Genomic DNA, 16,734 nt, shown 5'->3' with positions numbered 1-16,734 from the left:
CCTCTACACTGGGGAGACCAAACGCAGATTGGGTGACTGCTTTGCGGAACACCTCCGCTCAGTCCAAAAGCATGACCCTGAGCTTCCGATTGCTTGCCATTTCAACACACTGCCCTGCTCTCATGCCCACATATCTGTCCTGGGCTTTCTGCAGTATTCCAGTGAACATCAGCGCAAGCTAGAGTAACAGCATCTCATTTACCGATTAGGCATGCTACAGCCTGCGGGACTGAACACTGAGTTGAATAATTTCAGAGCATGACGGGCCCCCCTTTTTATTTTAGTTATTATTTTCTTTTTTCTTTGTTTATTTTATTTTAGTTTGTTCCATCATTCATTTTTTTACCCTGTGCCTACCCATTGTTTTTTTCATGTTTGTGCTTTGGGCCAGGGCTGTTCATTTTTCTGTCAATTAATACCCTCTCTGCACTAACACTTTGTCTTTCAGCACACCATTAACATACTGTTTGCCTTTCCTCCATGACCTTCTGGTCAGTTATTCTCTGTGACCCTCTGTCCTATCAACACCTCCCCTTTTGTTATCTTTTGCCCCATCCCCACTTTATTTGCTTAAAACCTATTACATTTCTAACATTTGCCAGTTCTGATGAAGGGTCACTGATCTGAAACATTAGCTCTGCTTCTCTATCCACAGATTCTGCCAGACCTGCTGAGTATTTCCAGCATTTCTTGTTTTTATTACTTGAGTATTGCTGGCCTTTTTCATTCTACACATTTTCCAATCCTGAAAGCTAATACAAACTGTTTCACACTCTGCCATTTTTTGGATTGCTCGGTGTCTGTCTTTAGTTTCAGCTCAGACACATCGTCAGCATAAACAAATCTCTGCCCCAGTCCATGCCCTGTTTTGGGAACTGTCTTTTTTCTTTACGTTATGCTCGTGTTTTTAATGTAGAGTCATGTTCTCCACCATTGAAATTATCCACACAAATAACTACAGACATTTCTCCTCATAAGCAGACCATTAACTGTAACAGAGAATGTATTCTTACTTACTGGAAAACTGCAAACACAAACTGCAGGCAGTAAATTTATAGAAATGCAATTCTATGGATAATGTCTATTGAATCAAAGGCATCCAGAACTTCAAAGTAAATCTATGTTTAGTGCAGCCACAAAAGAAAAAAGATTTAAGGCTGGATTTTCCTATTTGGGATGCAATCCTGACTTTGGCCTCAATTCTGGTACAGGAACCCGGAATTGGCCGTGGCGGGATTTTGGTCACGATCTTCATGGAGGGAGCCAATTAATAAGTCGTCGCCTGGAGCCCTGTCCAATTCAGGATGGCAGGTGGACCAGTGAAGTGGGAGGTTCAATGGGAGGAACTTGGAGAGGTGGGCGTTGCTGAGTCAGGCAGGAGACCATAAGGGCGCTCTCTGCCGCATTCTATAAAGTGAAAAATCTCTCATGGCCACAGTTGTCAGGTCATCAGTGTGAAGGGGGAACCTCTCCACAGGGTGGCCTGCAGCCACCACAACCCAGCGGGTCCATGCTGGGGTGATGGGGACAAGGCACCAAAGGTACCCCCCAATCCCAGCCTTGGCCACCATTAGGAGGATCCAGGCGGCTGCAGCATCTCTCCCCCACACACACCTCGCCTCTGACATGATCACTCAGAGATGGGAATATGTTGAGTAACCGACCTGATGTGCTCTTTTCTGATTTCACTCCTGGTCCTGCCTCCTAACCCGCCTCTGCGGGACCGGGAAAATTCAGCAATAAATCTCCTAAAGAATCTAAATAGGAAGAACTTCACTATAACCTGTATCTATTTCCACTGCTGCCTCCTTTTATGGTAATGTCAATCGTCATTGTAGGAGTCACCCAGTTTTACTGCACTGTCTCGCTATTTCCCTACTTCAATGCTACATATCTTTTCATTCCCAATTGTTTTGTCTTTTATTCTCTGTATTCCTTCTATTTCCCTCAATTGCTGCTAACCCTCCGTTCCTAACACCTCCCTTTTTTTTTTACCATAGTCTCCCTATTCTCAATGGGATGGATTTTCCATTTTGTGTGGCCCTGTGGTCCAGTGTAGGCCATCTATCTGCCTGCAATCCATATATTGAATCCTTGGGAATATGGGTTAATTATGTATCCACTGTCAGCTCCAGTCTGCTGTTGAGCAACCACAGGGAGATATCAATGTAAGAGATAGGACTATCTGTACTTCTTAAAGGGCTGCAGCAACCATTTATGGGAAGGTAACATTTAAAGGTAAGTGATCATTGGCAGACAAAAATAAATTTGAGGATATAAAATTGTGGAGGTCAAAAAAGATTGGAGTTAACAAACAGTGTCTCTAGATAAGCAATGGAGTGGCACATGTACTTACGTGCTGCCACCACCACCACCTCCCCACCCCCACCCCATTTGATGGACAGCAGAGTGGAAGTGCTGCCGCATAAGATGGCAAAGTGAACTGCTCCATTTGGCACTCCTGGTCACCCTCCTTACTGGGCAGCAGTGCAGCACCTAGCAAGAGGTGGTGACCAGGCACAACACCAGTGGAGATAAAAATCTATGGCTCTTCAGTTATAATCCTGCTGTAACTCTGGCAGGAGAACACTGGAAGGGCTGAAAATTAGCCTGGCACTAGGAAAAAAGGCCCACCCTTTTTTGGGCCATGTAAAGGGCTTTATTTCAACCGGCCTCTTACTAGTGGCATAAGAATAATGGGGTCAGGGCCAGTGATGTCCTGAGCTCTCAGTGGAATCTGATGTTCCATCAGCAGCATTACCAGACTGCCGAAGAGCAGAAGTGAGCCCACCTGGAGGTCCTGGGTGAGATTATAGTCAGGGCCCTCAAAGGAGGAGAATTTTCAAAAAGAAAATTATTTTAAAGCAGCTCTCTTACAAAAGGGGCTGCTAGGGGCACATTTAATTTTTTTCCCAGGGAGGGAAATCTGGCATTCTCTCTGGAACTAGCATGTTGGGGCTTGCAGGCACATGAAATGTTCCGCTTGTAGCATTGGCACAGCTATTAACTTGTTAAAGGGCAGATGGGGAGCTCCCTCTCACCACATGAACTTTGGCAAGGTCAGTGAAAGAAGTGCTGGCAGATGCACTGGAGCACATTAATTTTTTCTCTGCACTCTTTTTTTTATTTCATTGTGTCTCTCCATTTCAAAATCTGTCTCTTTCACTGTCAAGTCACTCTCCATTCCCATTGTGTCTTTTTGTTTCCACTGACTTGCTCCATTCCCAGCAGCGCTCACTTCAAAAGGTGTGGCAAGATAGTTGCATAGGAAACACACAGTAAGTGTTTGCACTGTCCCACACGTTCCATCCAGAGCAACATGAATTTCACCTGTGGCCAATATGACAGCAATGGAAATCCACGAACTGAGCCTATTCAGAAACACGCATAAATGAAGACTCACTGACAAAATGAGATGAAAACTCTCATCTGACCAGGAACACTCAACATCACGGACCCAAGCACAGATGTAGCATAAATTTGTCCTAAAGACATATTCATGGGAATCCAAATTGGCAGAAACAAGAAAAATAACAAAATTTGTGTTGATCAATTTAAAGAAAATGAAAAAAAAAGTAAGATTTGTGGCCAAAGAATATTTGTGTGGTACTTGCATTATGTGGATTGTCAATTAAGAATCTCTGTGACAGAAGAAATGAGGATATATATCACTCCAGACAATGCCCTTCAAACAAGCAGATATTACATGGTAAAGCAAAAGTAATTTGTCAGATTTGGCCACCTGTTGGATTCATCTCATCCAATTGATTTCTGAAGTGGCTTTTTTTATTAAAATACTTGGTGTATGATTTCTGCATTTTGTGTCTGACAAAAATAATCAATAAATCTGAAAACAGACTTATTGCTGATGCAGGTGATACTATCACATCATAAAGGAGATGATGTTACTCACAAAATATGGAGGAAATTGAGCTTGAGAACCTGGCTAGAAAATCTGGACAATGGGGGTTTATATCTTGAATGTCATCCAATTTTGAAAGCTTCCAAAAGAAATATTGCAGGTATTTATTTTTGCCTCTATGTAAGCAAGAGAGGAACCCTTCAGCAGATTTCAGCTCTCTGTCTTTCGTGTGTTCAATACAGGCAGAATGGTTGCTGAAGGAACATTTGTTTCTCAGTATATGATGGGGAAATGATTACATTCAGGAAACATTTAACAACTTCTGTGATGTTCACATCAGTAACTAAAGTAACCCAATGTAAAACCGATTGTTACCTCACCCTCTGAGCAATGCCACCAGGAAGAATCATTTCATTCAGGTATAATGAAGTGTTTGCTCCCGATGCTACTTCTAAACAGAGTGTCATTTCCAGATAAATCCTACCTCCAGTAGCTCCCTCAACAATTAACAATATTTAATTTTTTTACTTGACATGACTAGACGTTGTGAGCTTTCTATCGACTTTAAACACTGCCCAAAGCGATACAGATAACAGTAATAGCATTTCACAAACACTGAATTTAAGGATTTTCTTGTCCAGTTTATGAGAGGAGACAGCACATACATAAAAGCCAGTTATGAAAACAATTGTTACGACCCGGTGAGAAAGAGGTCTCGGGTTCCCTTTCTGGCCTCACCTGGTCTTACTGTAACAGGGTTTAATATTAAACACCCCGTGTTTAAAGCTCCCCCTTAGTTAATCCTTGTTCACCACTTTCCAATTATAAGGCAAAAAAACCCCCAGCACAAACAGGCTTTCTTAGGTTTAAAGAAGAAAAGCTGAAATTTATTAAACTTAAACTCTAATTTGGTTGATGCCAATGGATACACAATGTGCCCATGCTAGCATGCATACGTGATACACACATGAAAACAGAAAAGAGCAGAAGAAATAAAGTGGAAAGGTTTGAGGCAATATCTGAAGAGTTTTTATTATTGGTCTTCAAGCTCACTGTAGAGTTCTTGATTGTAGGTAGATCTTGCTTTTCGGTGGGGCCCAGTATTCTTCTTAAACCTTGTTCACTGTAGGAGACTTTTCCCTCTTGGGGTTCATGTGTCTTCAGTGGATTCAGAGGCTTGTGAGAAAGAGATGGGAGCAGGTAGACAGGAGAGGCTGTGGTGAGCCAGCCAGGAGAGATCTTCTCAGTCCAGGAACATTCTGCTTTCTGCCCAAACTGTTTGTACAAATTCAAAAAACTTAGGTTGCCTAGCAGGTTAGTCATGTGACTAGCTGGCTTGACCATGTCTTTTTGTGTTTTCGGCCATCTTAGCAGTCAACCTGGAATGTGAGCTCCCCACCTTCAACATCTGGTGATCAAAAGTCCATTGTGGGTTGAATGTGTCAGGGAATGGCTGCTTTCTCCTTCCAAACACTGTCTGTTAATATGCAAATGTCTTTTCCAGTCACAGCTAATCTGTTTAACAAGTTCTTTCTTCACTCCAGTAACAGTTTAAAATCAATGTTCATGACAAAATTAATGTGCCTCATTCTTGGCAGGTGGGGGCCTAGCCTGACACATTGTATCGTGTACCTTCAGGGGCAAATTAAGAGCTTTGGTTACCAATTCCACAGAGGCTAGCATAGAACAATGCAGAAAATATAGTGCAACAAATTATTTTGCACCAATCTGCAAGATTGATGTCGCCATGTCGCTAGGATGCCCTTTCACTGTCACATCCCTTTAGAGAAACAGAACTGCAATTTGTACTGTTCACCTTGTCAACAAGATTTTTTTTTTGAATGAATAAGCTCTGAAATGGTGCCCTGCTGATTCACAAATGCAATTTAACAATATACAAAATTGGTTTTCAGACTGAGACCGTGCTGCTGGATCAAGGTGTGTTCAAGAACAAAAGTGAATATGTGGAGTTTAAAAGAAAAGAACTCAGTTATGATACAGCTGTTACTTCTTTTGCTCTTCAAATTGCATTTTCATAGTTAACACCACAGAAGCTTGCTTTAAAATTCAAAGAAACTTTGTAATTTCACACTGAATTTTAACCCTTCCATACAGGAATTGAAGCATCAATTCTTACAAAGAAACTTACTAACATTTTTCTACTAATTGCATAAGCTGAAACATGCTTTAGGAACCTGTGCAGGGTTGTCAAAGTTTCTGCAGTAGTAATGGTTTTAATGTGACCCAGACAAGGGATCTCAATTACAAGTCTGATTGTGTGAATTTTAAAAGAGGCGCATTGCTAAGTTTCTTCTACCCAATTTTCTGTGTTACACAGTTATAAAAAGAAAGAAAAACATTTTGACAAGGTACAGCATTTGAGTTGGGTGTTCTCATGTTGATCTAGTCTTCTTTACACAGCTGAAATAGTTACTGCCATGCTTTTTGCAACATCACCAGGTTTCTGATGATAGATTTCCCTGATGCACTGTGAAGACTGCTTACTTGACAGTGGCATCGGACAGCAATAAAAGCCTCTTTCTCTGGATATCTGAAAAGCTGCTCTGAAGGGGTTACAGCTTTTGGAAAAAAAGAGGAACAAAAAAGTATTTAAAGTGACCAATAACTACACCTTCCATCCATTTCTACACTCTAGATTTCTCATACCTTTTTCTTGTTTGCAGGGCAAATGTAGAAATTGGTGATGATGTTGTTGGTGCCAGACTGCAGGTTCAGTTTTACATAGTTGGTTCCATAATCCGATGACCTGTCAACAAAAAATAGGAAGCAATGGGTGATTAACGGTGATATTATTATATGTGGACATGTATAAAACTTCCATTATTGCAAATAAGACATTCCAAGAATGGGAATTTTACAGACAGTGAATAGCCTGAGTTCACCATAGTTCAGTCAAAAACTAATATAGTATCTGCCAATGCAAATGACATCCTATATGACAGTGACAAAAGTAAACGATCCCTTCTCGTCTTTCATGACTTGTCTGCAGCCTTTGACACAGTTGACCACACCACCCTCCTCCACTGCTTCTCCATTGTCATCCAGCTGAGTGGGACTGCTCTCGCTTGATTCCATTCTTATCTATCTAATCTTATCCAGAGTATCACTTCCAATGGCTTCTCTTCCTGCTCCCGTATTGTTACCTCTGCTATCTCCCAAGGATTTAACCCTGCTCCCCCCCCCCCCACTTCCTATTTCCCACTTTCAAGCTGCCCTTCGACCCCATGCTCCAAAAGTACAGAGTTAGCTTCCATATGTACACTGACAACACCCAGCTCTACCTCACCACCACCTCTCTCAACTCTTCCACTGTTACTAAACTATCAGACTGCTTATCCGACATCCAGAACTGCATAAACAGAAATTTCCTCCACAATTAAATATTGGGAAGATTGAAGCCATCGTTTTTATGTCCCCCTCCAAACTCCACTCCTTAGCTACCAACTCCAACTCTCTCCCTGGCAATTGTCTGAGACTAAACCAAACTGTTTGCAACTTTGGTCTCATATTTCACCACAAGATAAGCTTCCAACCACATATTTGCATCATGTGGACCGCCTATTTCCACTTCTGTAACATCACCCGACTTCGCCCCTGCCTCAACCTATCTGCTGCTAAAACCCACATTCATGCCTTTGGTACCTCTAGATTTGACTATTCCAATTTACTCCTGGCTGCTCTCCCACATTCTACCCTCTGTAAACTTGAAGTCATCCAACACTCTGCTGTCCATGTCCATGCCATCAAGTCCCATTCACCTTGTAATCCTTGTCCACACTGACCGACACTGGCTCCCGGTCAAGCAACATCTTTATTTTAAGATTCTCATCCCTGTTTTCAAATACCTCCATGCCCTATCTCTGTCATTTCCTCCAGCCCCACAACCGTCTGAGATATCTGCTCTCCTCTAATTCTGGCCTCTTGAGCATCCTTGATATTAATCACTCCACCATTGGTGGCCTCACCTTCAGATGCCTAAGCCCTATGCTCTTGAATGCCCTCCCTACACCTCTGCACCTCGCTTTCTTCCTTTAAGACACTCCTTAAAACCTTAATATCTCATTACATGGCTCGGTGTCATATTTTGATTTATAATACACTCGTGAAGTGCCTTGGGACATTTTATTACATTAAAGATGCGATATAAATATAAGTTGTTGTTGCCAAGGCAAGGGGGGTGGAGCTTATTTCCTACCAGGGTGCTTCAAGGACACTTCTTACAAGTATCACTTACAAAATCAATAACAATAACTTGCACAACTAATACAGAAAAATGTTTCAGGGTGCTATGCAAAGGCATGAGGAAAACAAAGAGTGAGCCAAAGAAGGTGATATTAGGGAGGAGTGACCAAAAGCTTGGCCAAAGGGAGGAATTTTTAAGGAGGGGCTTAAAGGAGGTGATGGAGTTGGAGAGGCGAGGATTTTAGAGGGTGACAATTCCAAAGCATGGGCTCTAGACAGCTGAAAACATCCTCACCAATAGGGCAGACAGGGCACAAAAGTTAAAAGTCAGTGGAATAGAGAGTTTGGAGGGGGACGGTGTTGTAGGCCTGGAAGAGATTACAGACAGTGAGGCAATTGAGAGATTTAAACACAAGGATGAGAATTTTAAATTTGAGTTGTTGAGGTACCAATTTAGTTAAGTGAGGTCAGAGGTGATGAATGGATGATACTTGGGATAGTATACAGGCAACAGAATTTTAAATGAGCTGAAGTTTACTGGGTAAAGGATAGGAAGCCAGCTGAGAGCATTGGTGCAATTGATTCTGGAGGTGACAAATACACAAATGAGTGGCAGATTTACTGAGGTGCCAGCAGAGGTGTTACAGAGGTGAAGGTTGGCAACCTTTTTGATTGAGAGGTTATACGGTTTAAAACTCAGCTCTGAGCCAACAGGACACTGAGAGGCCTAACAGTCTGGTTCTGAGAAAAAGGCTAGGGTGTGGAATGGAGTTGATAGTGAGGGTACAGGACGTGAAGGCAATGTCTTCACAATGGTTAACTGAAGGAAATTACCGCTCAGCCAAGAATGGATGTGTCAAGAAAACACTATATGTCAAATGAGAAATATTAATTCATTGACTGGAAATTGACATTAAACTTTTAATGGAAAAAATCCAATAGTTAACTTTTTAAAAAATCTGACAACCAAGATGGCCACCACAATTGGCATCTGAAATACCAAGAGATCACATTGGAGACACAAGTCTAATAAGAAGCCCAGCCAAGACAATGCTTTGGTTGACTGAGTACATTATTCAGATCACCCTCACTAGCGGGACATTCAAAGCCATCTTGAGGCATTCATGAATGGAGATGTCCCTCCTGGGGGTAAACACTGACAATAACACCTGAGAAAGTTTTTGGGTTTTAGACTTTGGACCTCATTACAAACAAAGGGGATTGAGAGAACCATGTGACCACCAGTGTTTCATCTATCCAAGAACTTACAGAAGTGCCAGCAAAGGAAATTGAAAAAGCATCACTGAAATGAAAAAAGTAACTTTCTTTTATTTGGTGTCTTTCACATCTTCAGGCCATTCACGAAGCAATTCACAACCACTGGGAATAATTCTGATGAACAAGGTAGTTAATTTGCAATAATATAAAAGCAAAATACTGCGGATGCTGGAAATCTGAAACAAAAACAAGAAATGCTGGATTCACTCAGCAGGTCTGGCAGCATCTGTGGAAAGAGAAGCAGAGTTAACGTTTCGGGTCAGTGACCCTTCTTCGGAGGGTTTGGCAAGTTAATTTGCAAAATGTACACACTCTACATGAACATTTCAAAATATAATTCAACAGAAATGTCAGTTAGAACTCATGAAAGGAACAGCCTTAATTTGCAGTGTACATGCTCTATTGTAACCGTGACTTTCTGGCACTGTGCAGGTACAAAAAAGGATGCGGGATGTTAAATTTCTGGCCACAATCAACTTAACTCACAAATACTCGGTTGCAGAACAAAAAGAGACATTTTGTGTGAAAGGCAAACTGTACAATGGCCCAGAATTTGCTGGAGTGGGGCATCTCACAGCATGTCCCATTAGTTACATTTTTTCTCTCACCCACTTCAGCTTGAAAATGTTTTGCCCTGGATGTGCAAACTGATAACAGGGTATGTATGACAAGGTGAACAATGGAACCAACACTCTATCTTCTTAACCAATGTGATTTAAGGACTGAGAAAGAAACAGAGAAACAACTGAGAAGGAAATAGGGAGAATGAGAGTCAAATCAGGTACAGAAAAGGAAATAGAGAGGTTGAAAAGAATTGGATTAAGGTAGAGAGAAACAAAAGACAGAAATGAAAAGAAAACAATTAATTTTACATTTTAAAAATCTCTAATAACAATTTGCTACCTGGAGGATTAAGATAGTACAATTTAAATTGTTCCTGTTCTGCACCAGAAAGTTGATTGGCATTGCACAAATATAAATCTCCGATAGTCATGTGCTAGTACAGAACTTGAGTACTGCTGAAAATAGACATGTTGTCAAAGCTTTTTGTCTTGCACTCATCAGCACAATCCACAAGAATACCAATGTAAGGTAAAGCAACAACTTTAAACTGTATGAGAAGAGAGTATTAATTGGTTTGGCAAGTGAACTCTGATTGATAGAGGCATTGACATGGAGAATGTACCAATTTATGGTGCCTGACAGTTAACTGTCAAGCTTTGTTTGAAATTTAAATCAGGCAGCTTGACTCTGATTGGTCAAAGCATTGCCCTGAGGAATAAACCAGTGAATGGCTTTCACTTATTTTATTTAGCTGAAACAGGTGCTGTGTGTACATGTTCTTTCTGTCTGCAAAGAACAGGGCCCTGTGTATTAATATGAGCCACAATGCGAGCCCTACTGACAATCTTAAATGGTTGTCAATGTAATTCTTAGCACAGTGAGGATTATTTAGCAAATGTCCAATTGTGGAATCATATCTAATGTGGGACACTGTGTTTTGAGTTTTACAAGAACGGACTGTACGGCCTGTACCTTGACCGTTGCGAACAGCGGAAGGGACATGTTGTTTGATATGATCCACCAGTCTTTGGGACGTACAGTCAATATACCTAGCATCACACTGGCATTGAAATTCATATATCACGTTACTCATTTGAATTTCATTTGAATATATATTAATTACCTAGATTTGGGTGTACTGGGCACAATTTTAAAATTTACAGATGACACAAAACTTGGAAGTATTGTGAGCCGTGAGTAGAATAGTGATAAACTTTAAGAAGACATAGACAGGCAGGTGGAATATACAGATAAGTGTCAGATTAAATTTAATGCAGAGAAGTGTAATGTGATTCATTTTGGTAGGAAGAACAAGGAGAGGCAATATAAAATAAAGGGTACAATTCCAAAGGGGGTGCAGGAGCAGAGGGACCTGGGGATATACGTGCACAAATCATTAAAGGTGGCAGGGCAGGTTGAAAAAGTGGTTTATAAAGTATATGGGATCCTGGGCTTTATAAATAGGGGAATAGAATAAAAAAGCAACAAAGTTATGATAAACCTGTACAAAACACTGGTCTGGCCTCAACAGGAGTATTGTGCCCAATTCTGGGCACTGCACTTTAGAAAGGATGTGAAGACATTAGAGAGGGTGCAGAAAAAATTCATGAGAATGATTCCAGGGATGAGGAGCTTCAGTCACATGGATAGATTGGAGAAGCTGGGACTGCTCAGGCAGGAAGGGAATGGGTAGAAGAACTAGGCAGGTAGTGCAGGAGTCCCCTGGGTCCATCTCCCAATCTAACAGATTTTCCACTTTGGATACTATTGGCGGAGATAGCTTCTCAGGGGAATGCAGCAACAGCCAAGTCTGTGGCAGCACGGGTAGCTCAACTGCACAGGATGGGAGGAAAACGAGTGGCAGAGCTATAGTGATAGGGGATTCTATCATAAGGGGTACAGATAGGCGTTTCTGTGGTCACAAACATGACTCCAGGATGGTATATTGCCTCCCTGGTGCTCAGGTCAAGGATATCACGGAGCAGCTGCAGGACATTCTGAAGGGGAAGAGTGAACAGTCAGAAGTCGTGGTACACATTGGCACCAACGACATAGGTAGAAAGAGGGATGAGGTCCTGCAACAAGAATTTAGAGAGCTAGTTAGAAGATTAAAAAGCAGGACCTCAAAGGTTGCAATCTCTGGATTACTCCCGGTGCCACGTGCTAGTGAGCATAGGAATAGGAGGATAGAGCAGATGAATGCGTGGCTGAGGTGATGGTGCAGGAGGGAGGGCTTTAGTTTCCTGGATCACGGGGTCTGTTTCTGGCAAAGGTAGGACCTCTACAAGTTGGACGGGTTGCACCTGAACCGGAACGGGACCAACATCCTTGCTGGGAGGTTTGCTAGTGCTGTTGGGGGGGGTTGAAACTAATTTGGCAGAGGGATGGAATACAGAAGGGGGTGATGCACAGTCAAATATAGAAGAGAAACTGAGTCAGTCTGGAAGGCAGCACAAATATAGACCTGTTAAGGCACAAGCGAAAAATGCAAGGCTGAATTGCATCTATTTTAATGCAAGGAGTCTTACTAGTAAGGCAGATGAATTGAGGGCAATGATTAGAACATGGGATTATGATATTATTGCTATCACAGAGATATAGTTGAGGGAGGGGCAGGACTGGCAGCTTAATATAGAATCTACAGACGAGACAGGGGAGAGGGTAAAAGAGGAGGTGGCATTGCACTGTTGATCAAGGAGTCAATTACTGCAGTGAGGAGGGATGATATCTTAGAAGGTTCCTCAAATGAGGCCAAATGGGTAGAACTCAAAAACAAAAAGGGGGCAATCACTTGGCTGGGAGTATACTACAGGCCTCCAAGAGGGAGAGTTAGAGGAGCAGATATGTAGGCAAATCTGAGAGGTGTAAAAATAATAGGGTAATAATAGTAGGGGATTTCAAATTCCCAAATATCAACTGGGATAATCTTAGTGCAAATGGCTTAAAGGGGGTGGAATTCTTAAAATGCATACAGGAGAGCTTTTTGGGCCAGTACTTAGAAAGTCCTACAAGAGAAGGGGCAGTACTGGACCTAATCAAGGGAATGAAGCTGGACAAGTGGTAGAAGTGTCAGTGGGGGACCATTTCGGGGATAGTCACCATAACTCTGTAAGATTTAAGGTAGTTATGGAAAAGGACAAAGATGGACCAGAAATAAAGGTACTGAATTGGGGGAAGGATGATTTCAATATGATAAAACAGGATCTGGCCAAAGTGGACTGGGAGCAGCTACTTGTCGGAAAGTCTACATCAGAGCAGTGGGAGTCATTCAAAGAGGAAATAGTGAGAGTTCAGAGCCAACATGTACCCATTAAGGTGAAGGGTAGGACCAACAAGTCCAGGGAAGCCTGGATGTCAAGGGATATAGAGGATAGGATCAGGAAAAAAAAGGAGACTTATGGCAGATTCAGAGTGCTGATAACAGCGGAGGCCCTACAGGAGTATAGAAAGTGTGGTTGGGGGGGCGGGTACTTAAAAAAATAATTAGGAGAGCGAAGAGGGACATGAAAAAACACTGGCGGGCAAGATAAAGGAAAATTCCAAGGCGTTTTATAAGTATATTAAGGGCAAGAGGATAACCAAGGAAAGAGTATGGCCCATTAGGAACCAAAGTGGCAATCTGTATGTGGAGCCGGAGGACATAGGTGAGGTTTTAAATGATTACTTTTCATCTGTGTTCACTATGGAGAAGGACAATGTAGGTATAGAGATCGGGTGGGGGGATTGTGATATACTTGAACATATTAGCATTGAAAGGGAGGAAGTATTAGCTGTTTTAGTGGGCTTAAAAGTGGATAAATCCCCAGGCCCAGATGAGATGTATCCCAGGCTGTTATGTGAGGCAAGGGAGGAGATAGCAGGGGCTCTGACACAAATTTTCAAATCCTCTCTGGCCACAGGAGAGGTACCAGAGGATTGGAGGACAGTGAATGTGGTACCATTATTCAAGAAGGATAGCAGGGATAAACCATGTAATTACAGATCGGTGAGTCTAACATTAGTGGTAGGGAAACTATTGGAAAAAATTCTGAGGGATAGGATTAATCTCCACTTGGAGAGGCAGGGATTAATCAGGGATAGTCAGCATGGTTTTGTCAGGGGGACATCGTGTCTAACTAACTTGATTGAATTTTTCGAGGCAGTGACTAGATGTGTAGATGAGGGTAAAGCAGTTGATGTAGACTACATGGACTTCAGTAAGGCTTTTGATAAGGTCCCGCATGGGAGATTGGTTAAGAAGGTAAGAGCCCATGGGATCCAGGGCAATTTGGCAAATTGGATCCAAAATTGATTGAGTGGCAGGAGGCAGAGGGTAATGGTCAAGGGTTGTTTTTGTGAGTGGAAGCCTGTGACCAGTGGTGTACAGCAGGGATCGGTGCTGGGACCCTTGCTGTTTGTAGTGTACATTATGATTTGGACGTGAATATAGGAGGTGTGATCAGTAAGTTCGCAGATGACATGAAAATTGGTGGTGTCGTAAATAGTAAGGAGGAAAGCCTTAGATTACAGGATGACATAGATGGGCTGTTAAGATGGGCGGAGCAGTGGCAAATGGAATTTAATCCTGAGAAGTGTGAGGTGATGCATTTTGGGAGGACTAACAAGGCAAGGGAATATACAATGGGTGGTAGGACCCTCGGAAGTACAGAGGGTCAGAGGGACCTTGGTGTACCTGTCCATAGATTACTGAAGGCAGCAGCACAGGCAGATAAGGTGGTTAGGAAGGCATATGGGATACTTGCCTTTATTAGCTGAGACACAGAATATAAGAGCAGGGAGGTTATGATGGAGCTGTATAAAACGCTAGTTAGGCCACAGCGAGAGTACTGTGTACAGTTCTGGGCACCACACTATAGAAAGGATGTGATTGTCCTGCAGAGGGTGCAGAGGAAATTCACCAGGATGTTGCCTTGGGCTGAAGCATTTCAGCTATGAAGAGAGACTGAAAAGGCGAGGGTTGTTTTCCTTAGAGCTGAGAAAGCTGAAGGGGGGATATGATTGAGGTATACAAAATTATGAGGGGCATTGATAGGTTAGATAGGAAGAAACTTTTTCCCTTAGCGGAGGGCTCAATAACCAGGGGGCATAGATTTAAAGAAAGGGCAGGAGGTTTAGAAGGGATTTGAGGAAAATTCTTTTCACACAGAGGGTGGTTGGAATCTGGAATACACTGCCTGAAGAGGTGGTAGAGGCAGGAACCCTCACAACATTTGAGAAGTATTTAGATGAGCACTTGAAACGCCATAGCATACAAGGCTACAGGCCAAGTGCTGGAAAATGGGATTGGAATAGTTAAGTGATTGATGGTTGGCACAGACACAATGAGCCGAAGGGCCTGTTTCTGTGCTGTATAACTCTATGATTCTATGTCCTCCTTGGAGAAGAGAAGATTCAGAGGATATTTGATAGAGGTGTTAAAAAGCATGATGGGTCTGGACATAGTAGAGAGGGAGAAACCGTTCCCGTTGGCAGAAGAATCAAGAACCAGAAGACACCAGTTTAAGATAACTGGCAAAAGACACAAAGGCGACATGAAGAAAAGAGTTTTTACACCGCTAGTGGTTGAGATCTGGAATGCACTGCCTGAGAGCGTGGTGGAGGCAGATTCAATCATGGCTTTCAGAAGAGAATTGGACAATAATCTGGAGAGAAAAATTTTGCAGGGCTACAGGGAAAAGGCAGGGGAGTGGGACTAGGTGAGCTGCTCTGCCAGAGAGCTGGCACCTTCATGACGGGCCAAATGACCTTCTTCTGTGCTGTAACCATTCCATGATTCCATGTCAAAGTTCAAGCAAAACTAACTGCAAAATATTTCAGCTATTGAAATTATTTTGGAGAATGGAACTTTTTCCCTGCCTCCATAGTTACACAGGAATGTACAGGTCTGGTAAACAAACAGTCAATTTGGCTCACGTCAGTCAGAGTTCAAAGAGAATATACTGTTCTCTCATACATCCCTCAAATGCCTGTCCAATTCCCTCTTAAAATTACTGGATGTGACCAGATTTTCATATCCATCCATTCATTACAGTCTGTATGAAATAATTATATCTGATTTATTCATTCACCTTCCTTTTCATTCTTGAGACTATGCTCAACAGTTTCTCAGGTTCAACTCATTGATACCCTTAAGAATCTTGAATATCTCGGTAAGATCCCCGTTCAGTCTTCTCTTCTCTCGTGCAAACAAACTCAGTTCCTCGTAACTCAAACATCCAATGCCAGGAATCAGAAGGGCAGCCTATCACTGCACCTTTTGCACTCCCATGATGTCCTCCTAATAACATGGTGACCAAAACTTCAAGCAGTACTTCAGATAAAAGTAACTAGTAGCCTGCTTGTATACTTTGCTAAAGGCAAGTCATATTTATCAGAATAATAGGTCCTGAATTTCCATTGGCGTTCTCCCAATCTTCTGCCATAACTTCAGCTAGAGAAACTGCATATACATCCTTTTTCACCCATTCACGCTGTTTCTCCAAGGATTCAGTGCTCTCCTGCTGAAGTGACATCAGGAAATTAGGAAAATCCCTGCAGATGTTGAGGTGTTTGATCTCAGGGGTCAGTGCGAATTCCACTATTTTTTAACACCTATAAACAATGTATATATATCTTTCGCACAATCTCAACATTTGGAGACCGTAGGCGCTAGTTAAATAATATGGGGCACATAGGCAGTTTAGCGGACTGGGCAGATGCAATTTAATGTGAGTAAGCATGAGGCAATACATTTGAGAGGAAAAACAAGGAATGGAAGTTGTCATAAATTCAGCACTGCCATAAGTTAACAGATGAGACTTGGTTTGAATCATTAAGCTGCTTTATTC

The 16,734-nt window shown here is 42.2% G+C and overlaps 1 protein-coding gene across 2 annotated transcripts in view; it reads right to left on the bottom strand.

Moving 5' to 3' along the window:
- The window catches only part of sorcs2 (sortilin-related VPS10 domain containing receptor 2), an 810,245-nt gene that overhangs the window by 509,872 nt on the left and 283,639 nt on the right, over window positions 1-16,734 (bottom strand). For both annotated transcript variants that reach the window (XM_068040075.1, XM_068040081.1), the window contains exon 3: window positions 6,530-6,629. In XM_068040075.1, the coding sequence (XP_067896176.1) occupies window positions 6,530-6,629 (100 nt within the window). The remainder of the gene's footprint in view (window positions 1-6,529; window positions 6,630-16,734) is intronic.

The sequence above is a fragment of the Heterodontus francisci genome, chromosome 1 (assembly GCF_036365525.1).
Source record: "Heterodontus francisci isolate sHetFra1 chromosome 1, sHetFra1.hap1, whole genome shotgun sequence".
In the NCBI taxonomy this organism is placed as follows: Eukaryota; Metazoa; Chordata; class Chondrichthyes; order Heterodontiformes; family Heterodontidae; genus Heterodontus; species Heterodontus francisci.
The sequence above is the reverse complement of the archived record's forward strand: the minus strand, read 5'-3'. Positions and strand labels throughout refer to the sequence as shown.